The following is a 24269-nucleotide window of genomic DNA, read 5'->3' as shown; positions in this document are numbered from 1 at the left end:
ATGTTTACTCATTAAAATTTCTCACTAAATACACACACAGACGTGAGTTTGATCGTACAGAAAGATGCCAAAGATGAAAGTGGTGGTGAAATTTGCGTGCACGAATTTTACGATCATATGCCACTTCGATGAATAAGGGCCATTCTGTGTAAATTTGAGTAAATTTGAAGTATATTAGATAACAAGACCAAAAGTGTCTGAATACTTGTTTTCCCTCACTGTAAACGACACGAGCTGTTAAACTAAATTGACGGACATTTGCTTCGTTTCATAATGACATTTTCATCACAAGTTCGATTACTTGGTAATTATCTTTAATAATACAAAGTAGAACAACTAAAAACTTTTGGTTGAAGGGCCTTTATGTTAGTTATTTACATAATAAAATCTGTTATGTCATCTTGCAAATACTGATGCAAGTGTTTTAAATCTTTGATGATATGATGTAACTCTAAATCACAGCACTCCAAATGATTCAGCCCATCACAGAAAAAGAAATGCACTTGGGTCAAGCTTTATTAAGAAGTATTTGGTGTCGTTCACATTAGATATGCTACAGGAGACTTTGGCTTGGGCATTTTTTAGAGATGGTTTCGTGTTTCCAGAAGGCCTAGTTAACCAGAGCGTAGCCGGACATGGGTGTAGGAGCGGTAGGGATGTCTGGGGATGAGGGTGGTGGTTTAGGAGGGATTCATTCAGTGGCTGTACGAGTCTCCACGCTGCTGGACACAGATGTGGTTCTTGCCTCTGTAACAGTGGAGAAGAAAGCATTGTAATCTTCAATATGCTGACAGTCTTTGGCCACTACATTAAAGATTGTAATGCATTTCTGAGGATGTACATGAACAGATCTACAGCAGTGACATGCTAGCTGAACTTCTGCATGCTTTAGTGCCTTAATTTTGATCTGCAACAAGAATATTTAACATTGACACTATCAGCAGAACCTACCTTTTGTTCTTGAAAAAGCCCATCAAAATTATATTGCTGCAGCCTCACCTGCCACAGTCTCGGTGACCGGAATTCCGAGCCTCTTTTCCTCTCCTTCCAGCAGCTTCCTGTAGGTGGCGATCTCCGCATCTAGCTTCAGCTTAATGTGCAGCAGCTCCTGGTAGTCAGCCATGTATTTGGCCATCTCCACTTTGGTCTCGCACAGCTGACTCTCTAGTTGGGCAATAATGGCTTCCAATCCAGCCACCTTGTCTAGGTGTGCCACCTCCATGTCATCCAGCTGCTGCTCCAGGGCGGCGTTCCGTGCCCGTAACCCGTCGATTTGGTTCTGCAGGTCGGTCACCTGGTTTTGGTAGGAGGTGATCTCTTCTTTCATGGTCCGCATCTGGGTCTCATGCTTGCTGGCGTGCTCCTTCAGCGTGTCAAACTTGCCCTTGTACCACTTCTCGGCCTCTTGGACGTTGCGGGCGGCCACGGCTTCAATCTCGCTGCGCATCTTGCGCAGATACGCAGCCAGGTCGGGTCTATCAGAGTCCAGCTCCACGGTCACCTTGGACTCCTCGATTTGCTTGAGGAGGTCAGCGACTTCTTCATCGTGGAGCTTCTTGAGGAACTCTATTTCAGCCACCAGCTGCTCAACACGCTTCTCCAGGTCGGCTTTCTGCAGTGTGGCATTGTCCACATCCTGACGGAACTCACGCAGGATTATCTCGGCCTCCTCTGCAAAGACAATGAATATATCAAGTTTAGGTTCTCTTCAGATAGTGGTCACAGAACACTATGGCAAATCTAGTACTTGTTGTATCTTGGCTGTGCTATAGGACATAGTTTCACCAGCTAGTTTTGCCCCATGTACTAAATTTGTTTAAACATTTTTGACTAACCACAGTAGTGGTCACCCAACCCTTCTCAAGGAGATCTCTCTTTCTGCAGACTTTAGCATAAACCCTGATTGAGCATTCTACTGTCCAACCAAACAGTATCTTCAGAAGACTGTGGTCAGATGGATTAGATGTGGTAGAGATGAACTCTTCAAAAAGTTAGGTGTCCGGGGTGAAGGTTCTTTACCGCTGATATAGTGGTGTATCAGTATCACTATATCACTGATATATAGTGAGGTGGTGTTCTGATATTCAGTATTCTGTTTAATTGAATTCAAACTTTTTGCAATAAAGACAGGAAACTTGTAACTCACCAAAATCACATTTATGTTGTCAGTATCTGTAGTTAATTACCTTTAAGCGCCAGCTCTTCCTCCAACTTCAGCCTCCACACCTCCACCTCCTCCTCAAGGTAGCCCCTCTCAATATCAGCCGCGCCCTTTTCAGCAGTCAGCGCCTCGATCAGGTCCTTCATCTCTTTAAACTTGGCCTCGTACTCCTCCCCAAGGCCAGATGGTCCACCCTTGAAGCGGTTCTGCAGGACCTCTAGTTCTGCTTTGAGGGTTGCGTTCCTCTGCTCCAGGGCCTGGACCTTCTCGATGTAGCCGGCAAATCGCACGTTCAGCTCCTGCATCTCCTCCTTCTCGTTAGCATGGTGCTTGTGGATCTCTGTGCCCACCTCCACAGCTTGCCCCTGGAAGCCAGCCCGGCCACGGGTGTAGGAGGACCCCCGGCACCGTGAAGGGGAAGGGCTCTGAACCCGTGTCCTGCTGGATCCGCTGACCGTCAGGGTCTTCTGGGAATAGGAAGAGCCTCTCATGTTTGTGATCTTTTGGAAGGTTGAGTTGTTGCTAGTTCTCAGGATATAGTTCCACCTCGGACGACGGCGTCTGCTCACTTGCGTCCCTCTTTCTTTAGCTGGCTCAATGTGAACTGCTAGAGCCGGCGGGGGGAACAAGGGCTTATATGGGGCCACCAAGAATGTGGCAGAGCCTCTTGAAAGTCTCATGTGATTTTGACATGCTGCAAAAGCGGAGCATGACGCTCCTCCCAAAGCTTCGGCTCCTGCTCATCTCATTAGCCAACATAATGTTGTTATCAGCGAGGCGTGCAAAGGCCTGGCTTGCTGTCACACCTGCATGCTACATAGTGATGTGCGTGTCTCCACATGCTATTTTTCCTCACCAAGGGTGCAGGCACAAAGCAGAGAGGCCTGGTCATGGAAACTCTGAGTGGTCAGGCTTTTTCTACATCATATGTTCTGTGGGTTCACATGCACATAATTCAGTTTGCCATGATGGCTCTGGAAAGATTCTTGGAAGAACATGGACATCTTCAAGAAATCTAACCTCTTGGAACTGGAAGGACTATTTGAGTCATTGTTGAGCTTTAAACTGGCATTTCCCCCCCTGGATATCGAGGTCATTACAAACGCACACTAATGCATTTCTTTGCCTGATGCAACTCTTTTGGGATGGTCTAAGATGCCACTTCATCAGTTCATATGAACATTATTCATCAAAACATTAACTTCATTAAAGCAGGGGTTAATAAATTTTATTTTTATTTAAACAAACTTATATAATATTTGAAACCATGGCCATTATATATTCAGAATACATATATATATATATATATATATATATATATATATATATATATATATATATATATATATATATATATATATATATGTTGTTAAATTGTTAAAGTTTATAAGGTGCTATTTATATAGTTAATAAATTGCATGCTTATTAAAGTTATTGCATTGATTTGTTACCTTTATTAATGCTAATATTATATTTGTGTTATGAGATATTAAAAATACTATTGATGCTTACTTAAAAACTGCATTAATGATTATTTATTAACTTTATTAATGGACATTATGACTTGTATTAAGGCATGAGTGCATTACTTTATTGATGCTAAGGTATTAGTTTTGTTAATGCAGATTTAATGACTTTATAAGAGATAATGATCTTTATTAATGCTTGGCTTCATTACTTTATCAGTGCTAACTTATTAACGTCATGCTAAATTATTAACATATTAGCATTATTTATACTAGCTTATTTGCACTACTTATTAATGCAAAATTAAATTCGTCTGATACCATGATAGCATGATGTAATTGGAAATACTGGCACGTTAAGTTTTATTAGTAATAAAATCGCATTTCTAAATATAATAACCCATTTTGAATGAAACGATGGCTGTACTGCATGTTGGGCTCTGGTGATGTCGTCTGTTCTGAGCTCCTAAAATCTCTAAGGCTTCTGCTAATTGACCTGCGGCCCTTTGCTGTGACCACTGTCATGGTGACCAGCGCCAACCACATGCCTTCTCCCATGATTCCACAGGAGAGCTCAGGCATTTAACTGTGTTCACTGTGTTGTGTTCTGAGCTTTGGGTCATTCAAAACCTTCAGGGAATTAAGTGACATTCCTGCTTCATCTGGCAGGAGTCGGACTTTTCTCACCTTCACTGAGATAATTTGGGTGACAACAGCTCGATATTGTCTTTGTTTGGTGTTATGCATTATTAAGGTGGCTTGACAAAGTCAGCGGATTGTTCTTTGTTTTATTATTCTGCACTTTTTTGTATTGTTTTCATGAGAAAAGTGAGCTTTTGCTTTTGGGACTGATCACACACACAGTTTTCTTACAGCATTCACAAAAAAGTTCCCATATTAAATTAATGGCAATGTCCAGCAAATTCTAATCCAACTGCCACAAATAATGTCACAAAGGACGTCTCTCACACTGCCCCTCATAGACATTACATACAGACTTACATTTGTACCACCACTTATATAAACAAATATTATCAACCACCCGAGATTCCATAGCAACTGCCTAGCAACATCTTAGTAACCATTCGGGATAACACAGCAATGGCCTAGCAACACCTTAGCAACCACCTGGGATACCACAGAAATCCCCTAGCAACACCTTAGCAACCACTAGGGATACAATAGCAGTGGCCTAGCAACACCTTAGCAACCACCTGGGATGCCACAGAAATGCCCTTGCAACACCTTAGCAACCACCAGAGATACAATAGCAATGGCCTAGTAACACAATACCAAACACATGGGACTTGGGTGAAGCTTCTTCATGGAGGCGTCACTGACTTCCATAGCTCATTTTTAATGATGCAGCTGATTCATTTGCAACACTAATGGAATTCAGTAGAGAAAACAGACAAGCCATCACCTCAATTACTTTTATACATGAAATGAATTTTATTTAAACTTCATTCTAAACATTTATTTTATTAGAACTTCATTCTGGATGTTAAAGTTATAGAAAATTAATTCTAGGTGTTAATTTTACTACAACTTCATTCTGAATATTCATTTTATTGAACTTTATTCTGAACATTAATTTTATTAGAACTTCATTCCGGATGTTCATTTTATTAGACCTTCATTCTGAATATTAATTTTATGGAACTTCATTCTGGATATTAATTTTATTAGAACTTCATTCTGGATATTAATTTTATTAGAACTTCATTCTGAATATTAATTATATTAGAACCTTATTCTGAATATTAATTTTATAGAACTTCATTCTGGATATTAATTTTATAGAACTTCATTCTGGATGTTAACTTTATAGAAAAGTATTTCTAGATGTTAATTTTATTAGAACATCATTCTGGATATTAATTTATGTTTTCATATATTTTTTATATGTATGAGTGAGAAATAAGGGACAGTACAGACAGTAACTTTTCATTTACAGTTTATTGACCACATAACATTCTGATATGGATAATATTGATAACTTATATTCCATGCAGTTCTTTCAAAGTTCACAGTAAAAACATAGAAAATAGAAGTCACAAATTTATCTTCACTGTACTTCAATGACTGACAACTTCAATTTACAGCTCTAGGCAAAAGTCAGAGACCCTTAACATATTTAATTTCCAGTCAAAACAGCCAAAAAGTAGAAGTTGTTAATTTTTCAGTGTGAGGAAAAAAATCAAGAACATATTTAACAGAGAATCACACAGAATCCTCAACAGCTAACTCTACTCTCAGCTGTGTGAGTCAGTGAGTCACTCCTCTCCTTTATTCCAGCTTCCATTCTTTTCAGGAGGCTCACTTTCAGTTCCTCAAAGAATCTGCAGACACACCTCCAAAGTTCAGTCTTAGAAGCTGGTTGATGATTTTCTGAAGTAATCAAACACATTCAGTGGTGTTGAGGTCTGGACTCTGGGGTGGTCAGTCCATCGTTCAGCTTCTTTGTTTGATGTGTCCATCTCCTTTTCTCAGTGAGGTTCTTCTTGATCAGCTACACATCCTTTCAGACCCACAGCGCTGAGTCGTCTTCTCACAGTGGAAGGATGGACAGAAACACCTGTGGATGTTTTCAGATCTGATCAGCTTGATTTTCTCCTCTCTCTCAGAGATGAAAGCTTTAAGTGCTGTTTATCTGATGGGGGCAGTTTTGGTGGCTACCAGGTCTTCCAGGTGGCTGTTAGGAGTCACGTTTTCTCTGTAGCTTTTAATGAGACACTTATGCAATGGATTATCTTACATCTAATCTCCTCAGAAACATCTTCTGAAAAATAGTAATGTAATGGCCATTTTGACTGGAAATGTATCAAGAGGCTGTCTATGACTTTTGCACAGTGCTGTAAATTCATATCCAGATACCTGTTATAGAGACACTTAGGTGATATTGTGGATAATAGTATAGTTTACAGTATAGAGCCAGATGTTTTAAAGCCACAGCGGCCACGAAACACACTCCGAAGCAAACTTCGATTACATGAGGGGTACAAGAGGGGAAATGGTGGAAATTATATATTTTTTTACTGAAATATTCCATTAAGACGTCATCTCTCTCACAAGAACACTCCATAGACAGCCACTGTGTGGACATGGGTGGATGCAGGTGGACCTGGCAGAGTAACATGGGAGGTTTCGGTCAGTTTGGCTCTTGGTTATAATCGCTGCCTCGTGTGCTTTTAATCAGAATCCTCCTGAAAAAGTGGAATAACAAAGTAAATAAATACAAAAAGGTTAAAACAGATCAAGCTGTACTTGAATTAACAGGAATCAATGAAAGTGAGTAGTGCATATTATTGTGAGGGCAGTATTCAAATGTAGAGCAGGAAGTGAGGCTGCATCTCTGTCCCTCATGGCCACATGGTGACCAGTTAGATCCCATTGTTTTGAAGTAAATGAGCTAAAAATGTCACTACTGAAACGTTTGGTTAGGTTTGGGTGGAGTTATGATTGTTACAAAATGGAATGTTTAATTATTTTTCAATAAACATAATTAAGGTACAAGATGCGACCTTTGCCACAAGCCAGTTTGTGAAGTTTCTGCCCTGCTAGATCTGCCCTAGACAACTGTAAGTGCTATATTGTAAAATGGAAGCATCTAGAAGCAACAACAGCTCAGCCCCCGAAACAGAAGACCACACAAACCAGAGTGGGGCCGCCGAGTGATGAAGTACATAGCAAGTAAAAATCACATCTTCTCTGTTACAGATGCAGAGAAGTAGTTGCAAACTACCTCTGGAAGCAACATCAGCAAAAGAACTGCACATCAGGATCTTAATGAAATACCTACTGGAATGCAAAGCCAACAGTAAAGTTTGGTGGAGGGGGGATAATGGGCTGGGGCTGTTTTTCAGGGTTTGGGCCCCTCAGTTCCAGTGAGAGAGGGTCATTCAAAGCTAAGTTGAACTCAGTTCAATCCAAAATTGGACTTTAAATCAATTAGGTTCACACTTAAAAAGGACCATGATGATGAAAGTTCTTAGTAAAAACAGAACGTGTTAGTTTGTGCACCTCTCTTCCCTGCTGCAGGTGTGCAGTTGAGAGTGGGTGTGTGTATATACCTCAGTGTTGGGGGTGTAGCTGTAGTCGGTATCCTGTAGATCAGCGTTCTCCACAGGCAGGTTTTTTACCTCATCATCCTACACAAACCAGACAGAGTCAGGTTTACACATATGTTGGTTAGCAAAACTAACATGAGCCAACAGACAAAACTGTCCTGTCAGAAAATGACACACTAGAGAGAGAGAGAGAAACCAGGAGAGAGGAAACTCAGAGAGAGAGAGAGAAAGGAGATATATATGTATATGTACGGTATGTGGCCAAAAGCATGTGGTATTCTTAATTATCTCCATAGACAAACACTGGCTGTAGAGGGTCGTACTGAAGAGCTCAGCAACTTTAAACTGTCATGGCACCTCTGCCACAAGTCAGTTTGTGAAGTTTCTGTCCTGCTAGATCTGCCCCAGACAACTGTAAGTGCTATTAGTGTGAAATGGAACCATCTAGGAGCGACAACAGCTCAGCCACGAAGTCATAGACCACACAAACATACAGAGCAGAGCTCACTACAGATTTCCAAACTGCCTCTGGAAGCAACATCAGCACAAGAACTGAGCATCAGGAGCTTCATGAAATGGGCCTCCATGGCTGAGCAGCTGCACACAGGCCTATTATCACTATGCTCAATGCCAAGCGTCAGCTGGAGTGGTGTAAAGCGCCACAACTGGACTCTGGAGCAGTGGAACCGTGTTCTCTGGAGTGATGAATCAGCTTCTCTATCTGTCAGTCTGATGATGAATCTGGGTTTGGTGGATGTCAGGAGAACGTTACCTACTGGAATGCAGAGCCAACAGTAGAGTTTGGTGGAGGAGGGATGATGGGCGGGGCTGGTTTTCAGGGTTTGGGCTCTCAGTTCCAGTGAAGGGTGATGTTGATGCTACAAAGACATTTTACACAGTTATCTGCTTCCAGCTTTGTGTCAGCAGTTTGGGGAAGAGCCTTTCCTGTTCCAGCATGACTGAGTCCCTGAGCACAAAGCAGCTCCATAAAGACATGGAGTGACCAGGTTGGGGTGGAGGAACTCCAGTGGCCCTCACAAAGTCCTGACCTCAACACCACTGAGCACCTTTGGTATGAACTAGAATGGAGATTGTGAGCCAGACCCTCTCGTCCAACATCAGTGTCTGACCTCACGAATGCTCTTTAGACTGAAAGGGCACAAATTGGAAAGCTTTCCAGAAGAGTGAAGGCTGTTAGAGCCGCAAAGGGGGCGACTCCATATTAATGACCATGGTGTCCACATACTTTTGACCATACAGTGTATATATAGGGAACTTGAGAGAGGGAGATGATATGTATACACACACACATAGAGGAACAAGGAAATAGAAATAGAGAGAGAGAGATGATTATATGTCGATTGCCCATACTGAGTAGGGTCTGATTTTTGTCTGGCATTGAAGTAACCAAAATAAAAAAAAGGTGACAAAGCGAGTGTGTGTTTCACACAGTCTGCACCAGGTAATAGGCCTCTGTGTGTGTGTGTGTGTCTGTTTGTGTGTGTGTGTGTGTGTGTGTGTGTGCGTGTGTGTGTGTGTGTGTGTGTGTGTGTGTGTGTGTTTAGTGCCCATCTCTCCTGCTTCTGCGTTTAACACTGCCCACTACTTCTCCATCTGTTTCCTTTGTCTAGCCAGGAACGCACACACACTCACCCCAAATGCATCCCACAATGCATCACCACTCTGCCACACTGTTGGGGTTTTTCTTTCTCTTTTATTAGATGATTTTTTTGCTTGTTTTAAATAGTAGCTTGTCTCTGTGCTAGAACTCTCATCATATAGCTGAAATTTTGTATCATACCCAAACCTGCGCTGGAATTATGGGGGAGTCAGGAGGTGCTTAGCTTAGCTCTCCCAAAAACGACTGGTTAAGATATACTGATAGCTACTTTATTAACCAATTCAATATTTTTCACGTCATTTTTTCATATTTTTGCCATAGTTTCTTTGACAAATAAAAGCAACTTTGTTTCTGGCCTGTGGTTTGTTTCATTTCATGTGATCTAAAGTCATTCAGAGTTTTTTGGTGTGAAATGGTTCAGATGTCTTTACAGTGGTGGTGATAGGAACCAGGGGTCGCCATGACTACAACACAAATATAGACATTTTATTTACTATCCAGAACCACCAGTGAACCTACACGAGTCTTCTGAGTTTATATGGAATGTTGATGATGGAAAATAGTGGAAAATCTGAAATAATAAGTTTTCTTTGGGGACTATTTTGCCTCACAGCGCCCTGCATGTATCCCTCCACCATGAATGGAGTTTAAGTTCTCCAAACTATCATAAAACAGTGTCTCAGTCATCAGGCAGTGAATTCATAACCATTTCATGTAGGAACTTTCTGTGAGGGAGCTTTTAGAGGGGGACGTCTGGTTCCTATCACCACCACTGTGAACAGTTCTGACTATGTGAGTTTATCTAGAACGGAGCGTTTCACACCAAACCACTCTGAACCACTCTGAATGAAGATGTTTACATCTCAACCATTTGATTCCACTTTAACTCTCTTTACAGCAGGACTGTCATTGTGAACTTGTTGCTAATTAACCTTTCTCATTCAGCGCTTTTCAAAGCAAAGCCACGCACATAGTTTCATATTTGGAAATCTTAGCTTTGATATAATATGCTATAAGCACGTACATCTCGGATGGTGAGCACCAAGTTGGCTTTAGCAGCCTGTCTGACCAAAACTCATTTCTCACTGCTCGCTCGTTTTTCTCCACTCCGCCATCTGACAGTATCATCCCTCACTCGCTCACTCTAATTGATGGCGTGTGGGGATAGACAGATGAAAGGACAAGTGTGATCGACATTTGGTCTCCCCTGCCGCTCTCCAAGAGGAGGAGCTGTGTATGAGCTCTTTGGAGGATCTCATTGAGCTCTTTTTAATTTGATCCATATCTGTGTCTGTAATGAAAAGGTCTGTGGAGACGACTCTAAATCACTTCGCTTATGCTGTTTCTTAATGTTGTCCTCCAAACCAGCATAGAGGTGAGTCCATAAGCATTAAAAGGCACGTAAACATGACCGAAATATACCAAAAACATCCTGTACTATAAGCTCCTAAGTGGGGCAACTGTTTAAGTGTTGGCCCTATTATCAGGAAATTGTGAGGTTGTTCCATTTGTGGCTCAGAATCCAAAAAAGGCCAGTTAGCCTTACGCTGCCTAGGTGGGTAAGATGGTCTCACTAGCCAATGTTGGCGTCTGTTTGCCGATGTAACAAAATTGGTCATTAATGTTCTCCTCCAAGTGTGTTGAGCTCCAGTGATGCTGTGTAAGTGGCAGTACGAAAAGACTCTCAGCAGAGAGGTTTAGCATGGCCCAGAACCTCCTACTTTGACAGGAAGGGGCTGTTTGGCATGCAAAGTGACCAATCATTAGCTGTTGTTTTTTCTTTACATATAAGGCAGTGGATCCCAAACTGTGGTGCCCAATGCTGTTGGGGGCACGTGAAATATTCTGACATTAATCTTCATTTAAAATTAATTTCATTAGCTGCGCAATTACACTGGTGACATAACATGTCGAGTGGCACCAATCAACCATCTATCGTTCCACATAGGAACCAACCTCCCCCAACCACTTTCTGTCTTATTGTATTACAAAATGAATAGAGGCACCACTGCACTGTATCAAACTGATTTATGAATTCTGTGATTCGTTACACTTGCTCCACTAACATCTACAGCTTTGATTCTTTATGTATTAAGTAAATGCATTAACAGCAATAAGAAATCACATTGCTAACCTCTTTCTAAAGCCTCCTAGTGGCCATTCCACCAGAGTAACAGAAATCAATTTGGATATTTTTGATTCATATAATGAAATAAAATATTTCCCCTTTTATTCTGTAGGTGGAGGCTTATTTTAGCCACGCCCCTGCCTTTCAGAGCAGGAAGTGAGGCCGCATCCCCGTCCCTCATGGCCACATGGTGAGCAGTTAGATCCCATTGTTTTGAAGTAAATGAGTCCCAAAGTCTGAAAATCAGTGTGGAACATTAAGAATCGTCATATTTTCTGCAGTTCAGCACTTTTTAGTGTTTTAATGTAAAATATGATGATTTTCTGTGTGAACAGCTGTTCAAAGCTGTGTTTCTGAGCTCAAAATGAGCCAAAATTGTCACTGAAACAGTCACTACTGAAACAGTTGGTAAAGTTTGGGTAGAGTTATGATTATTTTGGTAGTGACAGAACGGAACATTGAATCATTAGTTTTAATAAAATAAACATAATTTAGGTCACTCAGAGCAAAAGAATTTTAGACTAAAGTTGAAGATCAGTTAAAAGTCTGAAATATATTCTGAACTCTGACTTTGAACCAGTTCAGTAGAATCATCTATATATTTTAATGGTATTTTCGTGGTGTTGGTTGTTTGTACTGAAATGACGTTTGACTGTTACAGTTCCTTACATTAAATTACACTTCAATTATTGATAAGTATTGGAAACAGCCTCTTCTACTCCCACAGACAACACCCACAGATCTCCTTCTGACAGTCAGGATCGCCATGGCAACCTTATTTCACACAGGAGCCTTCCCTGGGAGCGGATGATTCAGGATGTGTGTTTGATCCTGGACGCCTCACGTAGGCGCCCTTTACGCCCGGTGAGTGGGCAGCAGCTGAGTGTAACGTTCGGTGACGTCACTCCTCAGGCTCCCCGTACCGCGAGGATGCTCATGGCCTGCCAAGCTGTGTTAGCTGAGGTAAAATTAGATAAAGGAGGTGTGATTTGGGCAGTGAATATCTGTGAGATATTAAGACAAAAACATATTTCTAAGTATGAATATATTATGTACATGTCATGGTATGTTATTTGCTGACCTGAAATTGCAGTGAGCTGGGCATATTTCTGCAGTTAAGGTAAGTGGTGGGGTCAAACTTGGACACCACCATCAGCACTGACCACAATGGCATCCCCAGTTATGTACTCTGCATGAATTTATTATTATTTCAGGTGAACTGTGCTGAAATGTTGCAAAGAAATTCATAGAAATCTATAATACTGAATAATTCATAGTAGATACTGAATAATTCATAGTGGATTCTTAATAATTCATAGAAGATGCTGAATAATTCATAGTGGATACTGAATAATTCACAGTGGAAACTAAATAATAGTAAATCCTGAAAAATTAATAGTAGATGCTGAAAAATTCATAGTATATACTGTATAATTCGTAGAAGATGCTGAATAATTTATAATGGATACTGAAAATTCACAGTGGAAACAAAATAATAGTAAATACTGAATATTTAATAGTAGATAACTAAAGGTTTACAGTAGTTACTGAATAATTCATATTTTACACTGAATATTTCATAGTAGATACTTAATATAAACATGTCTGCTCTAGCATCTGCAAAATCAGCGCTCTGAACGAGTTGAGAAGGAAGGCCCAAAGAATTCAGACTTCAGATGATTTAGGAAGCAGGCTAATGCATTATCCGTGTGCCAGTGAGGCCTTTCTGAGTAACATCTGACTGATGTTCAGCTGTAAGAGTTTAAAAATGAGTGATGGTGCCACATGGTAATGTCTCAGAGAGGTGCGATGATGCCAGGCGTGTATGCAGGATCGCGTCAGTGTGTAAGCAGAGACAGTAACTCGGTGAACCGGCGCCTCTCTCAGCACTTCTTACCACTTTGGTCATGTCCTTCTTCACCAGGCCGGTCGCCGCGGCAATACTCCCGGCCCCCTCCACGGTTTTCTGGGCCACCGTTGTGACGCCGGTCACCATGGCGCCACTCACCTGAGACACACCCGAGACGGTTTTTTCTGCGACTGTAAAAGATCAAATGACACCGTAATCAGCTCCTAAGAAGAGACCACAGAAGTCAGAGTCTCTAACACTGACCAGGCGTCTTCAGCCAAATAATAATCCTTCTCTTTTACAGTTTCACACTAAAGTTTCCCCCAAAAACTGCTTCCTTCTGAATTATCTTTGTTTTACACGAGCAGTGACGTTACATTAGAGATGAAGAAGCAGTTTAGCTCTTTAAAACTTTCAGGGCCTGAATTTCGGTCCTTACCTCAAATTCTCACTTTCATAACTAGATAACTTATATGGTGGCTTCAATTATTTACTAAATAATTTATAGAAATGAATAATTTATAGTAGTTATGGAATAATTTCAAATAGTACTGAATAATACACTGTAGATACTGAAAAATTCATAATAGATACTGAAAAATTCATAGTAGATACTGAATCATTCATAGTAGATACTGAATCATTCATAGTAGACAGGTTTTAAGTAAAGCCAAATCTGGCAAACTTTCGTAGCGCTGAAAAACATCCTCAGCTATCTGTCCATTCATAACAGCACTTTCATTTCTCAGACTGGCATGTAGCTTTACGTTACTGTATGATGGTGATGACATCACAGAAGTCATTTCTGTTGTGTGGCATAGTGTGATAATCATATAGTGTGTCCATTTTTCATCTACTTGCACCCTATATGCAGCGCATCAAATCACTGGACTCTATGGGTCTTAAAGCAGAGGTAGATTTAAAGGGGAATTCCACCATTTACAAAAAATCTGCATAATTAAACTTAAAGAGATGATGTAAATAGAGTCACTCAGAGTGGTTTGGTGTGAAATGCTCCGTTCAGAACTGTTCACAGTAAGTTATTACATGAAATGTAATGGTTATGAACATGTTGCCTGATGCCGGAGACACTGGCCCTTATTCTTCAAGGCTGTGTTTGCTCAAACCAGATCACAAAGTGACAGCACACAAATTTCACCAGTTTTGTTATTAATCAGATTATTTTTTGCCAATATTGTCAATAATATCAGAATAGAAAATAACATAGATTGCACTAATAACTTTGTAAGATATTACTAAATTGTACTTATTTTTATGTGCACACTGATATAAACAAATGCTGTGTTTATATATTCCATTTAAAGACTTTTGCTTTATATTCCTGGTACAGTAAATAACTACCAACACTAAAATACAAAACAGCTTCTTTAGTACAGTAGAAGCTCATTTGCTGGATTATCTTTCAGACAGCCAGTGTTTTATGACAATAATCCCATTAGACAGTCACATTACTCTACCATCTGAAAAAAAACTAGGACATTTATTTTATTTCACATTTTATTCTTTTCAAACATTGTAGTTTTAACACTATGAAGCTATTTATACTCTGGCCAGTAGGGGGAGCAGTGCACATCCTGCTGAACCCCATATTCCTCCTATGAGGACAGCTGATGGCCCATGAACCTGCTGAGTTTTATTGACTCACTATCAAAACATTTGCATATAATTATGAGGGCGTGTCTGTTGCAAATGATATTTAAATAAGGAAAATTAGGACAGTCAAATCTGAACTCCTTTCTATGCAATTCTGAGAAGATTTTGGCTTAAACCTTTTAAAAGACTATTAATAGTGTAGAAAATAGCAAAGAAAACTTTTTTTTTCAGATTTACCAATATTTCACCATTATCAACATATTTGCACTGTAGACTTCATGACCTCTGGGTTCTTTCACCACCAGTGTGAACAATCTAAGTTGCTAAGTTTCTCTACAATGAAGTGTTTCACATCAAACCACTCTGAATGGCTTTGTTTACATCTCAACCATTGAATTATGCAGAAATTTTGAAAAACGGGTGGAATTCCCCTTGAAGCTCAGCTAAATTGAGTGATGCACTGCAGTACAGCTGAGCCCTAAGGCGCTTCACCTGCTAAAGCACACAGGAACAGCCTGTGGGTTCAGCGTCATGTGTCGACCGTTTGTCCTCCCTTTTGTTTTTCACATTGTCAGTCTAGAGACCACTAAACATCTGCAGCCCTCCTGAGGCCTGCATATCAGCTGGAGCTGGAGCTCCAGGCTGTGTTCCATCACCTGGGTTTTTGGAGGCTAGTAAGATCTGCTCACATCCCAATAGCCTAATTCGAGTCTTTTTCAAGATCTCACACAGCTCTAAAAAAAGACTTCCTTCAGTCCTGCGAGAGCTTCAGCACCCCCTAGGGAAACACTGCTATCTATAAAAATGGACAAAAATATGTTAGCATAACTAAAAACAGCAGCAGCCATCTTGACCCTTGAAGTGAAGCGTGTGTTCTGGTGTAAGTATGATGACGCAGCATGGCTGCCATTTCTGTGCTGGCTGAGGATCTGCCACCATAGTGGCCCAGAGCGAGGTTTCTCAGGCTGCCCACTTGCGCCATGCTACGCCCCAGCTATGTTTGCTTGGGCTGGTCGGTTTGAGAGATGCTACACTGCAGCTACAAGGCCTCCCAGGCTGATCACTTCTTCGGTGGTTAAGGGCTCTTTCAGGCTATAAGGAGTCCCATGATGGATGAGTTATGCTACATCTCAGCTACATTCTCTTTCCAGTGCTCTTTCCTGGGCTAAGGCATCCCAGGCTGGCAGCTTGACCTATGTTTCACTGAAGCTCAGAAGCTGCCTGGGCTGGCCACTGGAGCTACATTATGAGGCCTTCCAGGCTGAGAGGCTAAGGACTCTTACAGGGCTGCGAGGCTTCCTAACCTGGCCTCCTCAGCTATGCTACATCACAGCTACATAGCTGCTTCGGTTGGCCGGTTTGAGTGACGTTACATTCTAGATTGAGAGAGACCTTCCCCCATGGCTAAACACTTCTTCCAGGCTTTGAGGCTACCTAGGCTGGACGCAGGAGCTGCCCAGTTTCAGCAATGCTACGTCACAGCTACAAGGCCTCCCAGGCTGGGAGATTAGTTAACAACTTGACACCGTTTCATGTAAGCATGTGGTGATTTGGTGGTATGATCTGAACTGTTCCTTTAAGCGTTTAATCCTCAGTTTTCAGATTGGACAGATACATCAGCCCTGACCGAGGGGCTCCACTGACCGTGATCAGACTCTAATGTGGAATTCAGTAGTGCTGTTATAATGGACATCCGCACTCATGTTAATTGCTCATAAAGAAAATTAAAGCCTGGCTGAGTGTGAAAGCTCGTGGGGACAGCAGGCCATGATTAAGCTTCAGCTCAACTCTGTTATTGACCGCTAAAAACTTACTAATAATAGTCTCATAGTTTGTTCTGCTGGTTGCGTACATACCGAAAACCATTTACATGAATTAATGATGTTTATAGAAAAACAGGCTCATTCTCAGATTCAATATGGTTAGGGTCATTTATTAAGATGACAGAGTGAGGCCTGTCATGTTTTGGTCAGATTTGGATGTGACAGGAGCAACAGTGCACCTCCTAGTCCTGAAGAGCCTGACCATAAAAAATGACTATCAACTTCTTAAATATTTTTTCTAAGAATGGACATTGGGAGCTATTGATTAGTAGAAATAGACACAGAAATCTAGTACTGTGGAGCTGAGTGAAATATCAAATATCAAATAAAATTTTAAATTTATAAATTACATTAAATAATATATTATTTCACTTGGTATCCAAAACTGATGACTTATTTTCTCAAAATTTCAACTTATTATCTCAAAACAATGGCCTGTTATCCCAAACGAATCACTTACTTTCTCTATTCTTTAATTTATTTTATTAATATTAAATAATGACTATGACAATTTATGATACTCAAGTTTATGATTGAGATTCTCAAAACATATTTTCACAACATTTGGACTCAAAATAATGACTTGATTACTCTTTATTTCAACATAATATGTCAGAATTTCATCTTAATTTAGAAACCTGACAAAACAAGTCCTTACTTGGGGATACTGAGTCAAAATCTTGTAAACGTCAATCATTATTTGACATGAGTACAAAAATTGAGAATGTAAGTCACTCTTTTGGGACAAAAAGTCCAAATGTTGAAAAAATAAGTCAATATTTCAACATGATAAGTCTTTCTTTGGGGACTATTTTGCCTTAGAAATCCCTGCATGTATCCCTCCACCATGAATGGAGTTTAAGGCCAAAATCTTCTCTAAACTATCATAAAACAGTGTCTCAGTCATCAGGCAGTGAATTCATAACCATTTCATGTAGGAACTTTCTGTGAGGGAGCTTTTAGAGGTGGACGTCTGGTTCCTATCACCACCACTGTGAACAGTTCTGACTCGGTAAGTTTATCTAGAACGGAGCGTTTCACACCAAACCACTCTGAACCGCTCTGAACTGCTCTGATTACATCTTAACTGTTTAATTATGTTTTTTGAAATGAAGGTGTTAATAGTGAGTCTGTGCTGCAGTAACAGCCTCTACTCTTCTGGGAAGGCTCTAGATGTTGAACATCGCTGTGAGCATCTGATTGAGCATTAGTGAGGTCAGGTACTGATGTTGGATGGTCAGTTCTGGATCACTCCAACTCATCCCAGAGGTGTGGGAAGTGAGAACACAGTTCCACTGCTCCACAGCTCAATGCTGGGGGGCTTTAAACCCTTCTAGCCCACACTTGGCATTGGGCATTGTGACCTTAGGGTCATGTGCAGCTGCTGCAGAGCGTCCCAATCAATTGATCGGTGCTTTGTAGTTTATACAAGCTGTGTACCGGTGTTAGTGATGGGTGACCTTAAAGTACCTGAATTCACTCATTAGAAGGACTGTCTGGATACTTTTGGATATATAGTGTATTGTTACACCCCTGTTCCTAATATTTTGTTTCATGCAATATAATATTAAAAGTTACCTGTTGTGACGCCATCCCTGGTTTTCGTTCCTGTGGATCAGAAGAATTATATTCAGTTATTAAAAATTAAAGCGGATAAACTTTGAAACTTCATGATGTTAGTATGAGTGCATGCAAAACATTTGAACATTTTAATATTATTACTATAACAACAACAATACGAAACAGTAAATATAGAACCTTTAATGAATGTAAAATGCAGCTCAAACTGCTTTACAAGGAGAAATTCACAAAAAAACCAGTCTAGAAGAAGAACAGAAAATAGAGAAAACGCAAAAGTTTGAAAACTCTGTGGTTTTTGGGTTTTGTAAATAAAAAATAAGTTGAAAATTTTAGTATAAAGTACTATAACTTTTGCACTTTATTTTTTGTCCCCAATGTATAAATTGTGTTTTCTGATGTGTAACCTATTTTCAAAAAGCATATCATTTGCCCCAGGGTGCCCAAACTTTTGCACATGACTACAACTTTGGGTACTTTTCAAGCATTTTGGCAGGTTTTGAACATTTTTCTTGGCAGTGCTACGTAGAACTTACACTGCAACTAAAATGCACTCTAGTGTTCAACATCACTAAATACACATAAATTCAACAAAAACACGTATTTAAATGTACTTTTACACGAGAAGCAATCTGGCAACCCTGGTGCTGCCAGCACTGGACTATTATGTTTGTTCTTCTAAGAGCCGTGTGAGTGAACACATGTCCAGCAGTCCAAATTTATAACATTATTAGCACCACAGTACTGCTCAGTGGACTCACCAACGAGAATGACCCCGTGTTTGGTCATGCCAGCAGCGCCCGTCACGCCCTGCTTGGTTTTCTCTGCCGCCAGAGCTACTCCGTCCTTGGCTTTGGACAGGCCTTTCTTCAGCACGTCCATGGTGGGCTCACAGAGGTCTGGAGCAGCTGTGGAGTCATGAGGTCTGAGGTGATTGTGTAATGGTTCCAGCACACAGTTAGCACCATGCTAATTGGTGGGCTATAAGCTCCCATTACGTGTTGGTCACATTAGCCTTGTAGCTTTAGGGCTAAAACTACACTGAACACTGGCGTCATTATTTCAGTCTAACACTTTGAGTCTTTTCAGCTCACCTGTCTTATCAGTGAATGTACTTTGAGTTGTATTACACTGTATTCTTCTTTGTATATGCTATATTTTAGGCTTCCATGATTGGAGTCAGCCAGGATCAGCAACTGGCAAATTTTTTTATTTTAATTTTGTACCGTGTTATGATTTTAACTTGTAAATAATATCCAAATATCCAAATCTATCCAAAGTTCTCAATCAATTTTTTGAGAATATTCAAAAGAAAATCTTTTTTATAGTGTGTCTGTCATAAATATGTCACTTTTCAAAGGTATGTTTCATCTAGAAATGACATACTTTTAATGTTTACACTTTAAATGTATTATTTTTTTATCAACTTATGACATATTACGTGCATTTAAAGCTGAACGATGAATGGTATGGGTATTTGGAGACCTCTCTGGTGGAAATGTGTAATTGCATGCAAAGTGTGGAAGAACATTTTGTAACGTTGGTTGTGTTTTGGACCCCCATGAGCGAAAAACTCCTGCAAAATTCAACTCAGACAACTCACAACAACTCACACTTAAGCAAATTTAAGTATGCAATTTGTAGACGTAATGTATTACACTTGGAGTGTATCATAAATAAACTGCTGGATGCACAGTTATTCTGCAACTAAAGTGCACTTAACTGAGTTCAATATACATATACAATACAGATATATTGAACAAATAAAACATGTACTGAAGTGTACTTTTATAAGACAATTAAGTACACACTTAAATATGTTATTCAGAATGACTAAACACAACTTATATACACGTTAATACATCTTCTGTGCCTGCAAGTGCTTTTCTGCTCTAAATTAAACGATTGTTAAGGCACAAATTCTACCACACAAACATATTTTAAATGTCTTTAAATATTTCAATACTTTTGGGTTTACTGACACTCATATATAACCGCTAGCTAGTGCAACTAAAATGTACTAAAACACTTTCAAAGTCAGTGATTTAAAAATGTGCTTCTAAATAATACATGAATGATGATAAATAGAAGCTTCGGTATGTTAAGAAATACTTTTATTCAAGTGCTTTTACCTTACAGCATACTTAAACATAATTTAAAATGTTTTACTTTGGAAATATTACTATAAGATGCTACATTATAAATATATGATAGTTTAAAAATACAGAAAAATATTTTTGACACATATTTGAATGAAAAAACATGAATTAAAAGTGTTGGTATTCTCTATATAGTTCAAGTACTCTATTGATGCACTTAAAGCGTGTACATCCCAAACTAACTGGTTGGGAGCTTGATTCTGCTTCTAACCTGCACCAACTTAAAATGAACCATGTTATACTCCAGTTACTTCAGGAGCTTTTTAACTGTGTTATATTATAAATAAACATGCACCTGCGATTCATTTCATTATACAGCAGTATCAATGTGCACAATATGTTTAATACAGAAGCCTCTAAATAGCATCTACTTACATAACTACTGTAACTGCTCCTGCTAGAATGAAGCTATTTATGAGATTATTTAGGACCAAGCTAACAGTTGCTTACATTCACTTTACCACTGCATTTGGTTTCAACACTGCCACTTGAAGTTTTCAAAACGTGTTTCAAATAAAGTGGCCAGTGAGTGGAAGCGCAAGGTGTGTGTTTCTAATAAAGTGGCCAGTGAGTGGAAGCGCAAGGTGTGTGTTTCTAATAAAGTGGCCAGTAGGTCACAGCACAACGTGGTTGTTTCTGATAAAGTGGCCAGTTAGTGGAAGCACAAGGTGGGTGTTTCTAATAAAGTGGCCAGTAAGTGGGAGTGCAAGGTAGGTGTTTCTAATAAAGTGGCCAGTGGGTGGAAATAAGGTGAAGCACAAGGCAGATGGTGAGTGTAGCCGCCTCTCAAAAAGCTCTGAGTTTATTAAATATGTTTTCAATGCGATTTCAATACAGAAATGTAAGACTGTACAGCCCCTCATTCTCTTCTGAGTGTCTCTCATTACTGTCTTTCATGCAAGTCACTGTCCATGATCAAAACTACAAATCTGGGTGCAGCCTGGCCATTTCTGTATCGTTTCTAGCTCAGTCGTGCTGTTTTATAAGATTATTGTTTTACAAACCATTTTCTGTGTGTAATCAGCTCTGTAGAATCAGGATGTTTTAACAGATAAAATCAATCAAAAATCACACAGACCCTTATATAATATGCAACACTGTCGTGGCATTAATAATTAAGGCTAAAATGTTAAAGGCACCTGATGATTCGAAGTATACGATTTGTAAGTCTTAAGCTTGTGTCAGAGTGGAAACCTGTGGATTGTGGACCCACCTGTTCCTCACACTCCTCTTCTTCACCGTGAATAAAGATTCTCTTGATGGCAAAAAGTAGACAAATAGATCCTTTCATGCAAATCCCACTGTGATCTGTCCAGCTTTTAGAACAGTTCCGTCTGTGGATGTGAGAGCAGCTTGTGGTGCTGATGCTGGCAACGGCTAAAACACGACAAATCCCCTTCCCTCCCTCTCTCCTACTCTCTCTCTGTCTCTCTCTCTCTATCTCACCCGCTCAAGCTCTCTCTCACACACACACCCCCACACAGTGCACTCCCACCTAACACTGGGGATGGGCAATACCACTGATTTTCTTATCGATCCGATACCAAGATTAACATCCAAATAACACCAATACTGGTATATTTTTTCTTGCGCTAATTTTTTGAAATTTTGGAATGTTTACAGTGAAATTTGATAATGCAGATATATATTTGTTTGGATAACACTTTACTTGGACCCTGCTACATAACATTGACATAACCATGCCATAAACATATCATAGCAGATGTCATATGTGATAATGAGTTGTGAGTAATATAATGGTGATAAATTAGATTTTGCCTTGTTTATTTTGTTTGTGCTTTGCTTGAGGTATGTTTGTTAGTCTAGAGTCTTTAGTAATAGCTAGTCTAGAGTCAGAGTTTGACTAGGCCACAAGCCGAAGACTTTGCACCATTATAGCCAAGTTTGACTAGGCCACGAGCTGGCACTGTGATAGAAGCATTTGACTAGGCCACAAGCCTGGGACTTCTCACCATGGCAGTGCCATTGGCTAGGCCATGAGTCAGGGACTTCACGCTGTGACAGCAGGGTTTGACTAGGCCGCAAGCCGGGGATTTTGCACTGTATCAGCCAAGTTTGACTAGGCCGCGAGGATCTTGCATTGGCCTAAATATGGAAATCAAACCACAGTGTCCTGTGTGCAGGGAAAAGCTGTTGTCCTCCTAGCTATCTAACCGCTTTAGCGTTAGCATTAGTGTCTTTGCGTTCTCCACAGCCGGTACTCTGCTCTTCATAGACATTCTTTGTTATTGATAAAGAAAAGAAGTTATCTTGTTCCACAACTGATTAAGATAAGCTCTATATCTCTAATGTCAACTCAGATCAGTCTCTAACCACCTCAGCCTGCAGCTGTTTATTCGAATTCAGTTAACTTTTAATTTGCTTGTGGTATGTTTTAGTTATTGTTTTACATTTGATATTCTTTTTATTTATTTTATTATCTTCCCTGTGATGGACTGGACCTGCCCAGGGTGTATCCTGCCTCCCACCCAATGACTGCTGGGATAGGCTCCAGCACCCCCACGACCCAGAAGGATAAGTGCTCTTAGAAAATGTGTGTGTATTTTATTATGAACTTTTACTTTTTAGTTACTTCTGAGTTATTGTTTTACATTTTCTATTGTTTTATGTCTTTTATTAACTATATTTTTTATCTGTTGTTTATTTTAATGTTTGATTCTGATTTGATAGATTTTTTACTATTAAGTTTATTTTTATTGTTATTTTTATTTATTTATTTTTTTACATGTTTTTAAAATTTTTCTATCCCTGATTTCTGTATTGGTTTGGCTACATTGTAAATGAGAGTTTCCCTCAATCTAGTCTGATTTTAAATAAAGGTTGATTGATGGATTAATTGGACTGGTTGCTTAGGCTAGTGGCTAAACTGGCAGGCAGTATATGTTGAGCGCTTGCAGTAGCTGGTTGAGCACTGTGGGCATTTCCACTGTTTGAATGATGTATTTACTATACGTAATGCATGCTGGGTATTGCAGTGAGACAACACTAATGGAAAAAATCTGACAATGATGTGAATGTGAGAAATGCATCAGCGGAGAATCAATCCTAAATGCCCATTTTGATTTAGGTAGGGGTTTTCAGAACTTCTTCCACTGTGTTATTGTCACTTTCAGTGTGTGTTTTAGTCTTAAAGAGCAGCGTTTTGCTGTGAAAGGCTTTGATTTTGTTCCTCCACATTCTGTGTGTGTCGGTGAGTATGTTTAGAAAGCTTGTTAACACGGAGCTGTGAAGCTACGAGGACAGCTGGGCCAGGAATCGAAGGAGATTTCTGACTGCATCTGCCACAGAGACTGAGGGAATGAGGCATCTGGGTGTGTGTATATAGTGTGTATAGTGTGTGTGAGGCCGACTGCGTTAATGATTATGCAGACGTCTCCTGTGTGGGTTCCTAAAGAGCTGCAGACGACTCGCTGGACTGGAGCGCTGTTCAGCTAGAAAAAGAGAGACCAAAAACAAACATAAATCCACAAACAAAGATTATTCAGGTTTTTTTTTTTTGGCGGGGCCGGGGGGAATATTTGTGTTTACACTTAATAATTAAAGAGTAATTACAGTGTTAATATCCACTTAAAATGTACAAACATAATGGCCCTTATTCATCTAACGGATCTGATTCGTGAAACTTTCGTATAACATGCTTTGATTTGTGTGCGAATGGTGAACCTCAAGTGCGTGAAATCAAGCGCAAGCACACCAGCACCTCATTTACATTTCATTTACATAAAGCACACCCTAATTCATGCCAATGTTTCAGTAGTGAGCCAATAAAACGACAGCAA

General features: G+C 39.9%; 2 protein-coding genes across 2 annotated transcripts; both read right to left on the bottom strand.

The window, feature by feature from the left end:
- Positions 1–498: 498 nt before the first annotated feature.
- On the bottom strand, positions 499–2759 carry LOC118820155 (vimentin). Its single transcript, XM_036588307.1, has 3 exons — positions 2187–2759; positions 1000–1671; positions 499–747 (listed from the first exon to the last, which is right to left on the bottom strand). The coding sequence occupies exons 1-3, from the start codon at positions 2650–2652 to the stop codon at positions 692–694; spliced, it is 1194 nt and encodes a 397-aa protein (XP_036444200.1). The 5' UTR covers positions 2653–2759; the 3' UTR covers positions 499–691.
- Positions 2760–6397: 3638 nt separating this feature from the next.
- Positions 6398–21883, bottom strand: LOC118820066 (alpha-synuclein-like). The gene is made up of 6 exons (XM_036588187.1): positions 21683–21883; positions 19072–19218; positions 18311–18340; positions 13344–13486; positions 7701–7778; positions 6398–6833 (listed from the first exon to the last, which is right to left on the bottom strand). The coding sequence occupies exons 2-6, from the start codon at positions 19190–19192 to the stop codon at positions 6819–6821; spliced, it is 387 nt and encodes a 128-aa protein (XP_036444080.1). The 5' UTR covers positions 19193–19218; positions 21683–21883; the 3' UTR covers positions 6398–6818.
- Positions 21884–24269: the final 2386 nt, after the last annotated feature.

The sequence above is a fragment of the Colossoma macropomum genome, unplaced genomic scaffold (assembly GCF_904425465.1).
Source record: "Colossoma macropomum unplaced genomic scaffold, Colossoma_macropomum, whole genome shotgun sequence".
NCBI classification, from domain to species: Eukaryota; Metazoa; Chordata; class Actinopteri; order Characiformes; family Serrasalmidae; genus Colossoma; species Colossoma macropomum.
This window is presented reverse-complemented; position numbering and strand designations above follow the sequence as displayed.

Excerpts from the sequence above, each read along its gene's own strand:
- LOC118820066 (XM_036588187.1), bottom strand. The coding sequence starts at position 19,192 with ATGGACGTGCTGAAGAAAGGCCTGTCCAAAGCCAAGGACGGAGTAGCT. Across the intron at positions 18,341-19,071 it reads ACACGGGGTCATTCTCGTTG|GAACGAAAACCAGGGATGGC; the intron begins GTGAGTCCACTG and ends TCTGATCCACAG. Across the intron at positions 7,779-13,343 it reads AGAAGGACATGACCAAAGTG|GATGATGAGGTAAAAAACCT; the intron begins GTAAGAAGTGCT and ends TGGTTTGTGTAG.
- LOC118820155 (XM_036588307.1), bottom strand. The coding sequence starts at position 2,652 with ATGAGAGGCTCTTCCTATTCCCAGAAGACCCTGACGGTCAGCGGATCC. Across the intron at positions 1,672-2,186 it reads GGAAGAGCTGGCGCTTAAAG|AGGAGGCCGAGATAATCCTG; the intron begins GTAATTAACTAC and ends TTGTCTTTGCAG. Across the intron at positions 748-999 it reads GGTCACCGAGACTGTGGCAG|AGGCAAGAACCACATCTGTG; the intron begins GTGAGGCTGCAG and ends CCACTGTTACAG.